The following is an 18,468-nucleotide window of genomic DNA, read 5'->3' as shown; positions in this document are numbered from 1 at the left end:
ATTAGGTCCAGTCGTGACCGACTCTGGGGTTGCCGCGCTCATCTTGCTTTATTGGCCGAGGGAGCCGGCGTTTGTCCACAGACAGCTTCCGGGTCATGTGGCCAGCATGACAAAGCCACTTCTGGCAAACCAGAGCAGCACATGGAAACGCCGTTTACCTTCCCGCTGTAGCGGTTCCTATTTATCTACTTGCATTTTGACGTGCTTTCGAACTGCTAGGTTGGCAGGAGCTGGGACCGAGCAACGGGAGCTCACCCCGTCACAGGGTTCGAACTGCCGACCTTCTGATCAGCAAGCCCTAGGCTCAGTGGTTTAGCCCACAGCGCCACCTGGGTCCCTGTTGGGGGGGGGTAGCTTATGGCGACATAATTTAAAACGATAAATCATTTGAAACCAGAGAATCAGTATTGTTCAGTTGCTTTTCCCCCGTTGTTGCTTTATTTTACTTATTGCTTTAAATATATTGTTTATTTCAAAAAATGAGCTCAGAGCAACTTTTTTTTAAAAAAACCCACACACCCAAAGATTAAAAGCAGATATAAAAGCAAGAATGAAAAGCAATCTAAAATACAATAATATGTGAAAGAGAGAGAAACCGGCTCAACCCCACCCTACTAAATAATGTGTTCAGAATTAAATTCCAGAGGTCTGTGTGAATAAGAATGTTTTTGCTGGAACCTAAAAACAGATAGCGATGGTGTCAGGTATGCCTCCCTGGGGAGAGCTCTCCATAAATGGGGAGCCCCTGCTGAAAAGGCCCACTCTTCTGTCACCACCTTTGTGCATCCCTTGGAGGGGGCACACAGGGACTGCGTTGGTTCTTGTGGGGAGAGGCGGCCCTTGACATATTGGCTTTGTGGGTCAAAGCCATGAGAAGCTAAGACAATAGAACAGGACGCTTAAGTAGCAGCAACGAAGACAGCTTATTGTTTTAAATTAGTGGACCATTATATGTTAAAAGCTTTCTAAAATGAAACATCTAAAAATAGAAAAGAGGGTGTGAAATGGTTCTTCTTAGAGAGGCCATTCCAGAGTTTTGATGCCACTATTCAATTCCCCCCCCCCGCTCTTATCTACGCAAGCAGGCACACATCATAGAATCATAGAATTGGAAGAGACCACAAGGGCCATCCAGTCCAACCCCCTGCCAAGCAGGAAACACCATCAAAGCATTCTTGACATATAGCTGTCAAGCCTCTGCTTAAAGACCTCCAAAGAAGGAGACTCCACCACACTTCTTGGCAGCAAATTCCACTGTCAAACAACTCTTACTGTCAGGAAGTTCTTCCTAATGTTTAGGTGAAATCTTCTTTCTTGTAGTTTGAATCCATTGCTCCGTGTCCGCTTCTCTGGAGCAGCAGAAAACAACCTTTCTCCCTCCACTATATGACATCCTTTTATATATTTGAACATGGCTATCATATCACCCCTTAACCTTCTCTTCTCCAGGCTAAACATACCCAGCTCCCTAAGCCGTTCCTCATAAGGCATCGTTTCCAGGCCTTTGACCATTTTGGTTGCCCTCTTCTGGACACGTTCCAGCATGTCAGTATCCTTCTTGAACTGTGGTGCCCAGAACTGGACACAGTACTCCAGGTGAGGTCTGAGCAGAGCAGAATACAGTGGTACTATTACTTCCCTTGATCTAGACGCTATACTCCAATTGATGCAGCCCAGAATTGCATTGGCTTTTTTAGCTGCTGCATCACACTGTTGACTCATGTCAAGCTTGTGGTCTACCAAGACTCCTAGATCCTTTTCACATGTACTGCTCTGAAGCCAGGTGTCTCCCATCCTGTATTTGTGCCTTTCATTCCCCCCCCCCAAGTGTAGTACTTTAGCAAATATTCGATTCCCCCCCCCTCTTATCTACGCAAGCAGGCATACCCCATGATGCACCCCAGTCCACAAATACCACTGCCTGGGAACTTTTTCCAACAGAAAGGAAAAAAGGAAAGGGGGAAATGACAGAGAATGAGGAGGAGAGTGTGAACAATGAAAATGAGGAGAGAGAAAAGAGAGAGAGAGAGAGAGAGAGAGAGAGGGAAGGAGTTTAGAGATGAGTGGCAAGTCAACACATTTTTATATTTCTGCATCTCTTCCTTATTCCTTTTCAGGCAACTGCACCTCTCCTTCCACAATCTGTCAATTGTCAGCACTCTGTGCCATTGCACTCTTACAAGGTTATTTTTGCAGAGCCCCTACAACTCCCCCCCCCCGAATAATAATGATAATGATAATGACAATGATTTATTTATTTATACCCGCCCATCTGGCTGGGTTTCCCCAGCCACTCTGGGTGGCTCCCAACAAAATAATAATAATAATAATAATAATAATAATAATAATAATAATAAAGCAACAAAACATCAAACATTAAAAACTTCCCTAAACAGGGCTGTCTTCAGATGTCTTCTAAAAGTCAGATAGTTGTTTATTTCCTTGACATCTGATGAGAGGGCGTTCCACAGGACGGGTGCCACTACCGAGATGGCCCTCTGCCAGGTTCCTGTAACCTCACTTCTTGCAGGGAGGGAACCTCCAGAAGGCCCTTAGAGCTGGACCTCAGTGTCCAGGCTGACTGATGGGGGTGGAGATGCTCCTTCAGATATACAGTGGTACCTTGGTTTACGGACGCAATTGGTTCCGGGGAGCCAGCCACTCCCCGAGCAGTCCGTAAATGGAGCGCCTCTTCTGCGCGTGCACAAAGCGCCGATAGAGCGCTTCTGTGCATGTATGCGCCGCGGAACCCAGATGTAAGCACTTCCGGGTCCGTGACGTTCGGAAACAGATCAATTGCAAACCGCAGCGATCGTAAACCGACGTACCACTGTACTAGACTGAGCCCCCACCCCTTTTTTACCATTTGCAAATCTTGGAATTATCCTGAGTCTACTGATATCTCCTTCTTGTGCATGAGTGAATGCTGTTTGGCATCCCTAAACATTGCTGATAGGACTATCTTCCATTAGGCTGTAACCTTATGCACACTTATATGGGAGCACGTCTCGCTGAGCTCAGTGGGACTTACTAACAGAGTAGACATGTACGATTCCACTGCTGGAATTTTAGGAACTGCACTAGTGTTTAAGAGCAGTAGACTCGTAATCTGGTGAACCGGGTTCGCGCCTCCGCTCCTCCACATGCAGCTGCTGGGTGACCTTGGGCTAGTCACACTTCTTTGAAGTCTCTCAGCCCCACTCACCTCACAGAGTGTTTGTTGTGGGAGAGGAAGGAAAAGGAGATTGTTACCTGCTTTGAGACTCCTTAGGGTAGTGATAAAGCGGGATATCAAATCCTTCTCCTTCTCCTCCTCCTCCTCCGCCTCCTCCTCTTCCTCTTCCTCATCATGTTCCCTTTAACATTAGAACCATGGAAACTAAAGCACTTGAAATGACCTCCCTAGACTTTTCCAAGCCATTAAACCTGTTTTGAAGATTAAATAATTGCATCTTGGGAGCTTTGAGAATATACTTAATATGCTTAGGGATTTCACTGTAATTAATTTGTTAAGATTCAGGTTTTACAGGAAGAGTCTTGGTCTGTTCATGCAAAACTTCAGAACAAAAGCTGTCAAGAGCATTAACAATTCTGTTTTACTTCCTGTAAATAGCACCGATGCATTGCTTCATAATTGTTTCAGTGAAACTGTGACAGCAGGATAAGAAATGTTCAAGGGGCTTATTGACATAAAGAGCTCAGATTCCAACGGCAGCTTTTTGCCCTCATTTCTGGTAAATAACAGCAACAAATCTAGGTGTGGATTTTCCAGGGTCTGTTGTGCAGGGAGGGGGAAATGAGATCATGTCTAAAAATGGGAAAGTGTTGGTCTTCATTAGGTGAAGTGTGTATTTCAAACCAGAGATGCACTGAAACCAAAATGATAACCAAAGCATTTCCCAGGCTTAGGGTTCTTAAGGTTAATTTTCAGAGGTAAGGTTGTTCTAGGGGTGGCATCTATGCAGGTCAATTTAATCCCCCTATTTTTTTTGTTTTTGCCCTAAGCTCAGCCCCAGATGACCATCTCACTTTATCCAGTCAATGACACCCTAGTTTTGCCTCAAAACTGAAGCATCAGAGCCAGATCACTCTCCTTCCCCAACATCTCTGCTATTCCCTTTCTCAAGCTAACCCAAGTTTCTCATTTTGTTTCAGTGCATGTCTGCTGAAGACATCTTTTCTCTGCATGGAATGTCAAACAGCAGCAGGATCACCGAGTCCAGCTTCTCCGCAATATGTCCTGCTGTTGTACAGCAGCTGGTTTTTCACCCTTGTGAAAAATCCACGTCCAAAGGCAATTCCAGGCCATCTCCTACAGAAGGTACCTGTCACTGGTGACTGGTATAGCCGTGAGATTAATTTAGCCCTGCTATTTACTCATTTCACACAAATCTGTGGAGCAATGTCGCTACGTGTTAACAGGGCACACGGCTGGTGGTCTAACACTGGCTTTTGCTGTTGAGTGGAAGCTGCCTTATTCCTGGCCAGACTGTCCATTTAGCGCAATATTGTCTACTCTGATGGGCAGGTAGCTCCAGGGCATCTCCACATCTTTCCCATCACCTACAACCTGATCCCTTTTAATGAGAGATGCCAGGGATTGAACTTGGGGTCTTCTGCATGCAGAACATATGCTCGACCCCCCCAGAAGGGTTGGGGAGGGAATCTACCTTGAATAGAGCGCCGCCCTGCTGCCCACTGCTGGTTTGCACCCAGTTTTGCTCAAGTTATATCCCCTCTGATTGCCTCTAGAAAAGTTAACTGTTGGGAAATGTGTGATAATTCAAGGTTGCAATGGAGAGATGGTGTTTTATATTTTAATTCAGGGTGTAACCTGATGTGCTATGGCTTCAGGGTGAACACCAACTCAGTCACAAATGCATATTTTATTTATATAGAATATTTATAAATCATTTTTCCTTCAAGGGAGCTCAGGGTGATGTACAACAAATGTGCAAATGACACAGAACTTCAATAACATCCTTTTAGTACTAGTTACAGGTAGGTAGCCGTGTTGGTCTGAATCGAAGCAAAATAAAAAATTCCTTCAGTAGCACCTTAAAGACCAACTAAGTTTTTGGAATTGAAGGAATTTTTTTATATCCCTTTAGTACTTTGTAACTTGTTTTCTGTGCCACACCTATAATGATCATAGCTGCCAAGTTTTCCCTTTTCTCATGAGGAAGCCTATTCAGCATAAGGGAATTTCCCTTAAAAAAAGGGAGAACTTGGCAGCTATGATAATGATATTTTCCTTGTGGTTTACAACAGGGATGGGGAACCTCGGGCCTGGGGGCTGAATACACACCCTCCAACATTCCTCTGATGAAAATAGGGACGTCCCATTCCATAATGATAATTTTACCATTTATACCCCATACATCTGACTGCGTTGCCCCAGCCACTCTGGGCAGCTTCCAACATATATAAAAACATAATAAAAGATTAAACATTTTTAATAAACTTCCCTATACAGGACTGCCTTCAGATGGCTTGGGGGGGGGGTGTCGGATAACTCCAGACCCTCCAACATTTCTCCAATGGAAATAGGGACATCCTACCATACCCTCCAATATTTCTCCAGTGAAAGTAGGGACATCCTAAGGAAAAGGGACGTTCTGGGATCAAATCAGAAACCGGGACAGCTTCTCTAAATCAGGGATGTCCCTAGAAAATAGGACACTTGGAGGGTTTGTGAATGCAACTCTCCAGGTCTCTCTAGCTGATGATCCTTGGGAGACTCCACAGTCCACACACCCCTTCCCCAGGCCATACCTTTCACTGGCTTTCTTCACCGCCTCCTTAAATGTTGTTGCCTGGCTGAAATGTGCCCTAGAATTCTGATGGTGCCTCTTGCATGTCTGGGTAAAGGATAGAGAGGTGTAGAAACCAGCCTGCTAAGCAAAGGTAAAATGTATATTCATTGCTCTGCCCATCTTTGCCTCTGGCTCCATGCACCACTGGGATGTGGCCCTCAGAAGGTTGCACAGAAGGGAATGTGGCCCCACCCCTGGTTTATAATACATTGTTTTCAGCAGAACTGCCCTAACAATTCTGTTTATTATGCAGCGAGAGAGCTATCCTAAGGGGCTATTTTGGGTTTTCTTTTACAACCAGCACATTTTAAAATAATTGGCAGAAACATTCTTCTCTTATCCTGGTTCCTGACTTAAATATTAACCAAACATTATGCCCTTAATTTAGCTGTTCCGCAACGAGATAAGTAAACTTTCCCCTGCCAGATCAGTCTGATATCAAATGATTTTTAATATGTCTAATATTTTGACTGCATTCCCCCCCCCTTTCTCTCATACAGTCTGGGGCTTCGGTTTCCTTGCTGTGACTATTATCAACTTCGCTGCACTCCTTGGATTGGTCTTAACTCCTCTTTTAAAGAAAGACTATTTCCCCAAGATTTTAACCTACTTCGTAGGTTTGGCCATCGGAACCCTCTTTTCCAATGCAATTTTCCAGCTTATTCCAGAGGTAAGGATGAAATGGGTGAAGATGGCAGTAGAACTGGGAACATGATCCTGTCACATGTGTTCCCATGACCAGGTCTGAAATATACTTGAACAGATGGGTATTCATGAGCTGCTGTACATTCTTTCTCCTGCCATGAACCTCATTCAGGAGAATGAGACAGCCTTGACCTGCTATTCTTCCATCTAAGAAACCTGCTATTCTCCCATCTAACAGGTCGTTGGAGGATGAACAAGCCAAAGACCCTAAGTCCATAAATTGGCACACTAGTTGTGAGTAAATGAGTCTTCTAACCATTTACATATGGTTGTGCTCAGATGGGGGGCAGTGCAGGGCAAATTTAGCCACTGAACTCAGTTGAGCAGGTTGACAAGTCTTGCTAGGTGTGGTGGAGCTGCAGTGCTAGCTTCCTGGCAGAGGGGTCACTGTTGCTTACCAAGGAGGACAGGGGAAGAGGGGAGGCGGCAGGGAGGTTAGTGCGGTGCAATGGACAGATTGAGCCAATCTGCTGCTCTTCCCGATGTGTTTGCACCATGCTGTCCTCCCATTGCCTTGACTTCTTGCTGGTTGCCAACAGTGGCCCACTGCTTCTGGTTATAGGGTGAGTAGTGAGTATTTTCTTACAGTATATATATAATTCCAAATGAAGCACATTGCATTTTGGGTTAACCTGGGCTCGCTGTTCAACCTTCTTCCTAGGCATTTGGATTCGACCCCAAAATCGATAACTACATTGAAAAAGCGGTAGCTGTGTTTGGCGGATTCTACATCCTCTTCTTTGTGGAAAGAGTTCTTAAAATGATACTGAAGACCTATAGCCAGGTGAGTAGGTAGCAGGACACAAAATAAACACTTTTCAGTGTTAAAGATCAGCATGCCTGTTTAATTGGGCAGAATAAGAAGTTCAAAAAGTTGAGTTTGGGTTTGGACTAAGGGCCAGAGCAGACAAATTGGTCTCCTCTGCAAATTTATATCTCCGTCACAGAAGCTGACAAATTTCTGTCCTGTTGTGCCATAATGCATTTGAGCAACATTTCTGCTTCTGAACTCCATTTGAACCTTTCCTGTTTTATTTGGTTCTTTTTAGAACCGTCACAGCCACTTTGAACCTGAAGAACTGAAACCTCCCCGAAGTCTCCCTCCTCCTCCTCCTGAATCGTTCAAACCTGTTAATGGAGCAGTGTGCTATGCAAATCCAGCCATAGCTGAGGCTAATGGAACTCTGAGTTTTGATAATGACATTGTGATATCTGGACAGGTATGAATGAACACAACTTGCCAGCTTACAAAAACATATCAAGGAAAGAGTGAGAATTCAACCCTTGATCCATTTATGTTTTGATACCAATTTTAAAAACAACTTCAGCATATGTGAGAATGAGCTCTAGCATGATAAGAATGTTGCTTATTTCTCAACAGTCAAAACCGCATTATTATATAAAAACTCTTCCACATAAATTTACCCCTTGTCAGACTCTGGTATTTGCTGTCTTATTAGCCTTGGAAGGTGGTAGACTTTTCTTCACTGGAGGTTTTTAAGCAGATATTGGATAGCTGTCTGTCAGGAATTCTTGAGCTGTGACTTCTGCATTGTAGGGGGTTGGACTAAATGACTTCTGGAGCCCTTTTCAATTCTACAATTCCATGATTCATCATTTCCAAAATTCTGTCCTTTTGGACTTTTAAACACAATGCTAGGTATGAAAGGGGTAAGAATCAACACCCTTGTGTGTGTGTTTTCGACATATAGTGGTATCTCCGGTTGTGGACGGGATCCGTTCCAGAAGTCCCAAGGTTTCCACAACCCGAGGACCACTTCTGCGCATGCGCGCGGGGTGAAACCTGGTAAAATACTTCATGTGGCCAATGAAATGCTTTCAGGTGAGCAGGGCCTGAGTGAGGGTGCACAGCCATTTCCCAGCATGTGTGATTGTGGCAATATACACACTGATATGTTCTTTGCTCGTTTTAGCATACTGTAGTCCCCCCGTTTCCCCCCTCTATGTACAGAAAGTGTCACATGTGAAGCATTCCCTATATTTGAGTCTCTGCGCAGAAAAAATAATGTCATGTTTGAAATCTGTTTATTTATATTTCTTTATTATTATTTACTACAGTGGTACCTCAGGTTACTTACGAATGCTTCAGGTTACAAACTCTGCTAACCCAGAAATAGTACCTCAGGTTAAGAACTTTGATTCAGGATGAGAAAAAAAATAGCTAAAGTGGTGCTTCAGGTTAAGAACAGTTTCAGGTTAAGAACGGAGCTCCGGAACGAATGAAGTTCTTAACCAGAGGTACCACTGTATTTTTATTTCTTGCCTGATCTTCATGAAATATTGCTGGTCCCAGGGCAAGTTAAAATTGGACTCAAAGTTGCATGCATTGAGCCGATGGGTTTTTGTGAGGGTAACATGAAACATAGATGCTGCTGATCAATTAAGTTAAACCTGGGACTGTCTCAGTTGGTGAGTCAGCCAAGGACCTGAGGCAAAGTATTTAAGGGAGCTGAAACAAAGGCCTGGTCTAACACATGCAGCGGAACAAGACTGGAGAACTTCCAGTTTGCAAGTGGGTGCTTTCATTTTATGAATACTCCTGGCATAAAAAAAGAAAACCCCCTAGAAGTGGAAGAGTCACACAGTAAGGTGCATACCCTCCAATATTTCTCTGATGAAAATAGGGACATCCCATTCCATAATGATAATTTTACTATTTATACCCGACACATCTGACTGGGTTGCCCCAGACACTCTGGGCAGCTTCCAACATATATAAAAACATAACAAAACATTGAACATTTAAAAAAAACACCTTCCCTATACAGGATTGCCTTCAGATGGCTTAGGGGTCAGATGACTATATACCCTCCAACATTTATCCAATGAAAATAGGGAAATCCTAAGTAAAAGTGGGACATTCCGGCATCAAATCAGAAACCGGGACAGCTTCTCTAAATCAGGGACATCCCTGGAAAATAGGAACACTTGGAGGTGTGGACTAGCACAGGGTCTTTCTCCCTAATGTGTGCGTTTTACTTGTGTGGATTAAAAAAAATGTATATGAAGGAGCATTAAAAAAATACCCGAGTATAAGCCACACTTTTTTCTCTCCAAATTTCGACTGTGAAAAGTTAAAGTGCAGCTTATATTCTTCACCTTACAAAAGTCGGCTTTTACAATATCGCTGCTGAAGTAGACATACGGTAAAACAACAAAAACATGTTTATTGCCAATTTGTGAGCTTGAGTGCCTGTGGAATTATAGCAATGGAATAGCAATTTGTGATTTTAACAATTCTATGTACGGTAACTTTTGCGGGCTTGCAAGAACAAAGGATTAAATTGGCTTGGAGTTACAATTCTACCAACCACAGCAATTTTCAGCCTGTAACCCAATTTTAAGGGAGCAACTTATATTTGGGTATTGTCTTTTCCCCTTTCCCCTCCCCTTGAATTTTAAAGGTGTGGCTTATTTGTGGGTGCAGCTTATATTCGGGCCAATATGGTAGCACCCGGCACTTGCAATCTGAATTGGTACAGTCCAGTGTACTCCTCTCTTGTGCCACTGCATGTGTAGACCTGTCCAAGGACATAGGGAAATAACAGGAGGATAAGGAGGCTGGCAAGCAAGCAAACAAGCAAGGAAGAAAATAGAATGATATATACAGAGAGGGGGATGCATAGGCAAGGCCAGACCCAGGCTACAACAGGAGAAATCAGTGCACTGCATAGTGGCTTCATTTGTGCAGCGACATGGAGGAACAGCCCATAGCTCAGTGATGAAACCTCTGCTTTGCATGCAGAAGGTCCCAGGTTCAATCCCCACATCTCCAGTTAGGGTTAAGAAAGACTCCTTGTCTGAAACCCAGAGAGCTGCTGCCAGTCAGTGTAGATATTACTGAGCTAGATAGACCAATGATCTGATTTGGTATAAGGCGGATTCCTATGTTCCAATTACTTACTATGAGGACATTGGCTTTATTGCTCCTAGTTTGATATTTCCTTGCTGATCTTGATGCTTCAACATTTGTTATTATCTTTAGGGACCGTGGGGCACCTCTTCTCCCTCCCTTATTTGTTCAGATCCCCATCAATATCTTAATTGGTTTGATTGCCAGCAATGCCCTAATTGATCACATTCACTCCAATGCTGTAACATCACCCCTTGAAACCTCCTGTAATGTTTACCTGAAGTTCTTACTTAGTCAGGAGTCAAGGTTAAAAAAAGGACAACGATGTACCCACCTCCCCCAAATCTTTCTGTTACTAGTCAGAGAAAGAGGCTTTGGGTTGTAGCACATTCTGACAGGAATCCTCTGCGATGGTTACTTGAGAGTTCGGAGAGCTTGAAAAGGGCCCGGGAAAGGAACTGAATTTTGTAACTCACGAATGGGACGTCTAGTGTATGACGTTTTATAAAGTCACTTTGGAGAGAAAATTGACCTCTCTCCCTTATCCTCCCGCTGAGCTCTCATGCTGTCAGATGTCCTGCTTCTCTGGAAATGTCACTGCCATACAGCTTGCCTTTGTAAAGCAGGTGGTTTTCCAATCCCTTTGGAAAGTAACTTGGGAGTGAGGACAGGAGCAGTTACTAAAAGTGCAGAAGCTCCTAATCAGGGGGGGGGGCAGATTTGTGGCTCTCCAGAGGTTGTGGACTTCTTCTTCTTCTTCTTCTTCTTCTTCTTCTTCTTCTTCTTCTTCTTCAATCACTCGTAGCCGAGTAAGATTGTCTTCCATAAACACGATTTTAACAATGGGTCCGTAAGTGACTGTGGAGGCTAATTCTGGATCCACGCGTCCTTCCACATTGGTTTCCAGACGGGAGTTGATCACGGTGTGGATTTGCCAAGCGTGCCTTCCTCTTAGCACGTTTCTCCCTTGCGTCCTGAGATCGAGTTTCTTCAAAGCCCATGACACCTTTGGTAAAGGTTGTTCTCCAAGTGGAGCGCTCGCAGGCCAGTGTTTCCCAGTTGTCAGTGTTTATACTACATTTTTAAAGATTTGCCTTGAGACAGTCTTTAAACCTCTTTTGTTGACCACCAGCATTACACTTTCCATTTTTAAGTTCAGAATAGAGTAGTTGCTTTGGAAGATGATCATCAGGCATCTGCACAACATGACCAGTCCAACAAAGTAGATGTTGAAGAATCATTGCTTCAACACTGGTGATCTTTGCTTCTTCCAGTACATTGATATTAGTTCGCCTGTCTCCCCAAGTGATGTGTAAAATTTTTCGGAGACACCGTTGATGGAATCTTTCGAGGAGCTGGAGATGGCGTTTATTAGTGGTCCATGTTTCACAAGCATATAGTAAGGTTGGTAGTACAATAGCTTTGTAAACAAGCATATTGGTTTCCCTGCAAATATCCCAGTCCTCAAACACTCTGCACTTCAATCGGGAGAAAGCCGCACTCACAGAGCTCAGGCAATGCTGGATTTCGGCATCAATGTTGGCCCTTGTGGAAAGGTAACTGCCTAAGTAGGAGAAGTCATCAACATTTTCCAATGTTACACCACTGAGTTGGATTTGTGGCGCTGCAGAGGGGTTATTTTGTACTCGTTGGTGCAGTACTTTGGTTTTTTGGATGTTGAGTGATAGGCCTAGCTTACAACTCCCATGAGCCTAGACCAGCATGGCCAATATTCAGGAATGATAGGGGCTGTGGTCCAATGTCTGGAGGGGCACAGGTTCCCCGCCCCTATCCTACATGAAGCTTATTTTCAAAGCAAGGTTATTTACTCTCTTTGATACCAGTAAAGCAGGCCTTAATGACATTTTATTCCAAATTATCATAGAAGGAAATTCTTTTCCCAACTGCACTGGCATTATGCTCTCTCCTTTAGGATTGTCTCCTAATTCAAGGGTGCAATACAACAGTTTGGTCTGCAGAAACACTCCTGGAATCATTCAAATACAAGCAAAATGCATGTTTCTGTCTTTACCTCTGACGCATTTGGATGTGATGTTTGTGTAGGAAGCTGATGTGGTGCATCGATCAGCTTTTATTACTGCTTCATATAAGCATCACTCTCACTTTCGCTGCGTTCCTGCCACGGCTGCAAACAGTGCTTTATGATCATTGTATCACCGCTCAGCCAAGGCACTTTTTACTGGAGCAATGATGACTTAGCTGATGATTCTGTGACTTCAACTTTTGAAGAGAGACCCTGCATAATCAAACTTGTAATGCCAGAGATGAGAATGGGGCGACTGGGAGACTTCCCTATGCTAAGTTATCATTCATTTTGCATTCTCATTTACAGACACTGTAAACTGGGTGACATTTCCCCTGCTGTAATGCTCCTTGTGATGATTTGCTTCCTTGTCTAATATGATGGTGCTCTTTGTAATCAGAAGAAAATATTACATTTGTGTGGAAGGGAAAAAAAGAACGTGTCTGCTCAAACCACATTCTTTAACAGGGTGGATTTAACTTTCCCCCATTTTATTCTGGACTTTAAGAACACAATAACCCAGATGGATCAGGGCAGTGGATCTTTTTGTCTGGCATCGTGTTCTCACCGTTGACAAATACCGATGAGTACCCCACAAGCAGGACCTGGATGCAACAGCACTCTAATCTCCTGTGGTATTCAGAAGCATACTGCCGCCAACAGTGGAGGCAGACCAGAGCCACCAGGGTTATTCCTGTTGATAGCCTTATAGAATAATAGAATTGTAGAGTTGGAAGGGACTGCAAGGGTCATCTAGTCCAACCCCCCTGCAATGCAGGAATCTTTTGCCTAACATGGGGCTTGAACCCATGGCCCTGAGATTAAGAGACTCATGCTGTACCGACTGAAGCTAATCCTCCATGAATTTGTCTAATCCTCTTTTAGACCCATTCAAGCATCCTCCATTTTTTACTCAAAGTGCGGTTTGGATTTGCACTTAGGCATTGGTAGAGTTTGTGTTTTCAGACCTAGTCTTGAAATAGTGCATCTCTGTACCGGCTGCCGCTTATTGATTTTTATTTGCCCCCATTTTATAGCATTATTGTGTCAATGGGTGTTACTGTTGGTTTTAAAACTGTGTTTTTGTACCCCACCCTTGGGTTACTTGGAATGAAGGGTGTGTAAAAAAACACACACAAGCAAATAAAATAGACATGCCATAGAATGCATGAGAAACTAGGTCAGCTGAAAGGATCTAAGATGTTATGGATTCTTACAGCAGCCACATCGTGCAAATAATTTTTTTGCATCCTTGGAAACATGACGGCATCTGAGTCCATCATATGTTGACCTCCTTTGGACAAACCATTTCCATTTGAAGGCCACTGTATGGAGACTGCAAAAAACAAAAAAGTAGCTGTGATCTGACTTACAGTGACTTGGGTTGCAATCTTAACTATGTCCACTTGAAAGTAAGTCCCATTGAATTTAATTGGGTTTCAACCCAGGTAAGTGAAGTTGGGATTGCAATCTTAGGCCCTTTAGGCAAAACTGTAAGCATTAATTCAACAGGACTACAGCTTTCTATGATGGGACGCGGGTGGCGCTGTGGTCTAAACCATAGAGCCTAGAGCTTGCCAATTGGAAGGTCGGCGGTTCGAATGCCCGCGATGGGGTGAGCTCCCGTTGTTCCGTCCCAGATCCTGCGCACCTAGCAGTTCGAAAGCACACCAGAGTGCAAGTAGATAAATAGGTACAGCTCTGGTGGGAAGGTAAATGACATTTCCATGTGCTGCTCTGGTTTGCCAGAAGCGGCTTAGTCATGCTGGCCACATGACCTGGAAGCTGTCTGCGGACAAACCCTGGCTCCCTCGACCTACAGAGCGAGATAAGCGTCGCAACCCCAGTGTTGTCCGTGACTAAACCTAACGGTCAGGGGTCCCTTTACCTTTACCTTTTACAGCTTCCTATGTAATATTTGCTCTCTGTGGAGAGAAAGAACTTTGGAGCACTTGTTTTATTTTTCTGTAATTTTGTCATCATCTACAGAAAGAAGAAACCGAAAGCAACTCGTGTAAATGTTTCAGGGGACCTGCACTGTCGGAGATTGGCACAATTGCCTGGATGATCACGCTGAGCGATGCTTTGCATAACTTCATTGATGGGCTAGCCATCGGTGCTTCTTTCACCCTCTCCCTACTTCAAGGAATTAGCACATCTATAGCAATCTTATGTGAAGAGTTTCCTCACGAACTGGGTAAGATGTTTTCCATTAACTCAGCTAGCTGTTAGATGGATGCATTAAGAGAGTTCTCATCAAACAAGAGCCAACCAACAAGTGTTCTGCCGCATTGAAATAGAAAAATGAAATGATGGCGTCCCTATAATTTTCGTATGCACTACCCACGTCTTTTTAGTTCTCTTGTTGGGAGTTGGGGGGTGGAATGTATAACAATAATGGTAATGGTTACAGGTAGGTAGCCGTGTTGGTCTGGATCGAAGTAAAATAAAAAAATTCCTTCAGTAGCACCTTAAAGACCAACTAAGTTTTTATTTTGGTATGAGCTTTCGTGTGCATGCACACTTCTTCAGATACCAACCAATAATGGTAATATTGCTTGTTGACTGTTTCCCTGCTTTTCTTTTTCCAGGGGATTTTGTCATTCTTCTTAATGCAGGAATGAGCACTCGGCAGGCCTTGTTTTTCAATTTCATATCAGCATGCTCCTGCTATGTTGGACTAGCTTTCGGTATAGTAGTGGGCAACAACTTTGCTCCAAACTTTATCTTTGCAATCGCTGGAGGCATGTTCCTATACATTTCCCTGGCAGATATGGTAAGCTCCTACTATATTGTATGAATACTACGTGTATGTATGAATCAGACCATTTATCCTCATGGAACCACAATTCTTATATTTGGCTAAGAAGCCAGATAGCCAAATGGCAGTCAGGAGACCTGATCTTTATTGTTGCAACAAGGTTCAAACACATAGAGTAGGAACCCCGAGCATGGGGTTACACAAACTTTTAAGACTTCTCCATCCCCTTTCCATAATACATTTCCAACAGCATCATCGATACATCACAAATATGTCACAGAGTTGGAGTGGTTGGCATGTAGAAACACACACACACACACACACACACGGGGGTGGAATTTTTTATAGCCTTCCCTTGTGGGGAAGATTCCAGGGGCCACATGCCAGTGGACCAGAGGCAAAAGTGGGCAGATGTGGTACTTATCTTGGTATTTCAGGCTGTGTTCAAGCCACAAACTCCTGGCCAGGTTTCTCCCTTCCTCACACACTTTTCCATCCAGGCAAGCAAAAAGGATTAATAGTTCAAGGGCGTAACCCAACCAGGCAAAAGGACTGGAGGAGGCTGCAGAACAGGGCCAGTGGTGGCTGTGCCCTGGGGAAAGGTCTAGGAGAGTCTTGAGGGCCAAGCAGGAAGCCTGTAAGGCAGGCATCCCCAAACTTCAGCCCTCCAGATGTTTTGGACTACAATTCCCATCTTCCCCGAACACTGGTCCTGTTAGCTAGGGATCATGGGAGTTCTAAGCCAAAACATCTGGAGGACCGCAGTCTGGGGATGCCTGCTGTAAGGCCACATTCTTTAGCCTCTCGTTCCTGATGTTCTTGAGTTTACATGGTTGCGATACAAGATAATACATCTGTGAGAGGAAGTTGCAGTTGAATCATAGCACGTATCTCAGTAGCGTTAAATTAATTCCTTGTGGGAACTAAGTTTCTTATAAATACCCACCCTTGGAATGGCGCTCTCTGATGTTGGCACTGCAACCCAGCATATTGCTACACTGCATAAAGTCCATTTGAAGTCAGTATGAATCATGGGTAGGCAAACTAAGGCCCGGGAGCCGGAGCCGGCCCAATCGCCTTCTAAATCTGACCTGCGGACGGTCCAGGAATCAGCATGTTTTTACATGAGTAAAATGTGTCTTTATTTAAAATGCATCTCTGGGTTATTTATGGGGCACAGGAATTCGTTCATTCCCTCCCCCCCCAATATAGTCCAACCCCCTACAAGGTCTGAGGGACAGTGAAAAAGTTTGCTGACCCCTGGTATGAATAATGTGCTGCATGCAGGGCCGGCCCTTCCATTGGGCACAGTGAGAAAGCCACACCAGGAGGCAGATGCTAGGGAGCAGGGAGTAGCAGCAAGGTGTTGGGGGACAGATCTCCAGGTGCAGCATACAGCCTGCCCTTCCCCCTGTACACCAGTCTGCTGCCTTCAGGTACAGTGGAGGTTGCTGACCCATCATCTGTCTTCAAATAGCACCCAGCTGTCGGTCCAGTTGGCCTGCATGAATGGAATGGGAGAGGGTGCCATCTTGTCTTTTGCATCAGGCGGCAAAACGTATTGGGCTGGTGCAGCATATCAGTCTAAAACTGATATGCGTGAGTTTGATCCTGAAGGGTGAGCAAAATCTGGGCAAGAGATCTCGGGTTTCTCTCTCCCCCCCCCCACTTGAGCTCTCAGAACATCTACTCTCCTCACCAAGTCACTAAACTGCACTCAAAACTTTGCTTGTTTTAAAATGTTTGGAACAATTAGGTGGCATGTGCAGATGTCTCTGTGTCTGTTTTTGGGGATGGGGGTGGTGAGTGGATACCCTGAAGGGAAAAGGGGCACCTCGTATAGGTGGATTTGTGAAATACGGACCAAGAATTCAATTTTAAGAGTCTCACATGCAACATCACCAGAACAAAACAGAATATCAGTGATGGGAAAGGGGGGGTGGAGAAAGCAATGACTATGATGGAGAAGACTTATTTGTTGAGAGGTGTTATTGACTCCAAATTAGAGAGAGAGAGAGATGAACAAACCCAGTACTAAGGTCACTATGCACTCAATGAGTCCAGTGTTTGCTCTTCCTTCCTTTGGCTAGGCATCTTTCTGCATAAAAGAGGAATATAGCTCTGTTGGTTTCTATTTCTGCATTGCATGGGGTTGGACTAGATGACCATTGGGGTACCTTGCAACTCTACAGTTCTATGATTCTGTGACTGGAACCTCTCTCTCTGCTAAGGGCAAAGGGCAAGCTAGGAAACTACCATTGCTGTCTATCTCTCTGGCTCTTTTCAGTATTACCATGTTTACACCCCTGTTTTAAAACCAAGAGGTGATAGGTTTCTCTGTCTACCTTTCTAATCTCTCTGTCTGTAGGTGTCTAGACCGGAACCGTTAATGTTGTGTCTGAACAAAATGTAAATGATGTGTGTGAATGCTCAGTACAGACACCTGCTTTTCTGCTGAATTCTACCCTGTTCCTCTCTGTCTAGAAACAGGTAGGATTTGTTAGAACTCTTGTTTCTCTCTTCCGTCTCTCACTTGCTCATAACAAGCTGATTTACACTTTAAGCAGGGCGAAGTGGTAGGATTCAGAATGCAAGCAGGAGGACTCATATTTCTGAATAGTCCCCCATGGAAAACAAGCTTTCAACATAGAGTAAATTAAGTGCATCTCTGAGAAAAATTTAGCAGAGTTCTCCCGTGTTTCTATGGGTAGGAAGCTTTTTATATTGAATAATATTACCTCCCACCTGCATTCTGGAATGGTACAGTCTATCATTTTATCACCTCAGTTCTACAGCCTTATTAGCTAGATCCATAGGTGCGGCACCGGAATTTGCGCGGTGGCCATTTTGGAACTGGGCAGAGCAGCACCAGAAGTTGCTTCTACGCATGCTCTGCCCATTTCCAAATGGCCGCAGCACCATAAATCACTTCTGCACATGTTCAGAGACTCCAGACATGTGCAGAAGGAGCCTCCCCGGGCCGGTAAGAATCCGGGGGGTTTACAGGGTTTTTAAAAATCCGGGCTGCCAGCGGGAAATGGCTGGAAAAACAGGGGTTTCCCAGGGAATACGGGAGACTTGGCAGCTATGGCTAGATCATGTGTGGATGGACTAGCCAGTGTTCTGCAACCTTGGGTCTGCAGCTGTTGCTCAACTACAACTCCCATAATACCCAACCAGATTAGCCTATGATCAGGGATGATGGGAACTAGGAACCCAATGTTGAAGAACCCTGGACTAGACCTCAGAGATGATGTGTCAAGAGTAC

The 18,468-nt window shown here is 44.3% G+C and overlaps 1 protein-coding gene across 1 annotated transcript in view; it reads left to right on the top strand.

Moving 5' to 3' along the window:
* Positions 1 to 18,468, top strand: part of SLC39A8 (solute carrier family 39 member 8) — a 38,194-nt gene that overhangs the window by 9,807 nt on the left and 9,919 nt on the right. Inside the window, exons 3-8 of the mRNA XM_035112592.2 lie at positions 4,156 to 4,321; positions 6,317 to 6,486; positions 7,183 to 7,305; positions 7,571 to 7,741; positions 14,429 to 14,636; positions 15,031 to 15,215. Of these exons, the coding sequence (XP_034968483.2) occupies positions 4,156 to 4,321; positions 6,317 to 6,486; positions 7,183 to 7,305; positions 7,571 to 7,741; positions 14,429 to 14,636; positions 15,031 to 15,215 (1,023 nt within the window). The remainder of the gene's footprint in view (positions 1 to 4,155; positions 4,322 to 6,316; positions 6,487 to 7,182; positions 7,306 to 7,570; positions 7,742 to 14,428; positions 14,637 to 15,030; positions 15,216 to 18,468) is intronic.

Source organism: Zootoca vivipara, chromosome 9 (assembly GCF_963506605.1).
Source record: "Zootoca vivipara chromosome 9, rZooViv1.1, whole genome shotgun sequence".
In the NCBI taxonomy this organism is placed as follows: Eukaryota; Metazoa; Chordata; class Lepidosauria; order Squamata; family Lacertidae; genus Zootoca; species Zootoca vivipara.
This window is presented reverse-complemented; position numbering and strand designations above follow the sequence as displayed.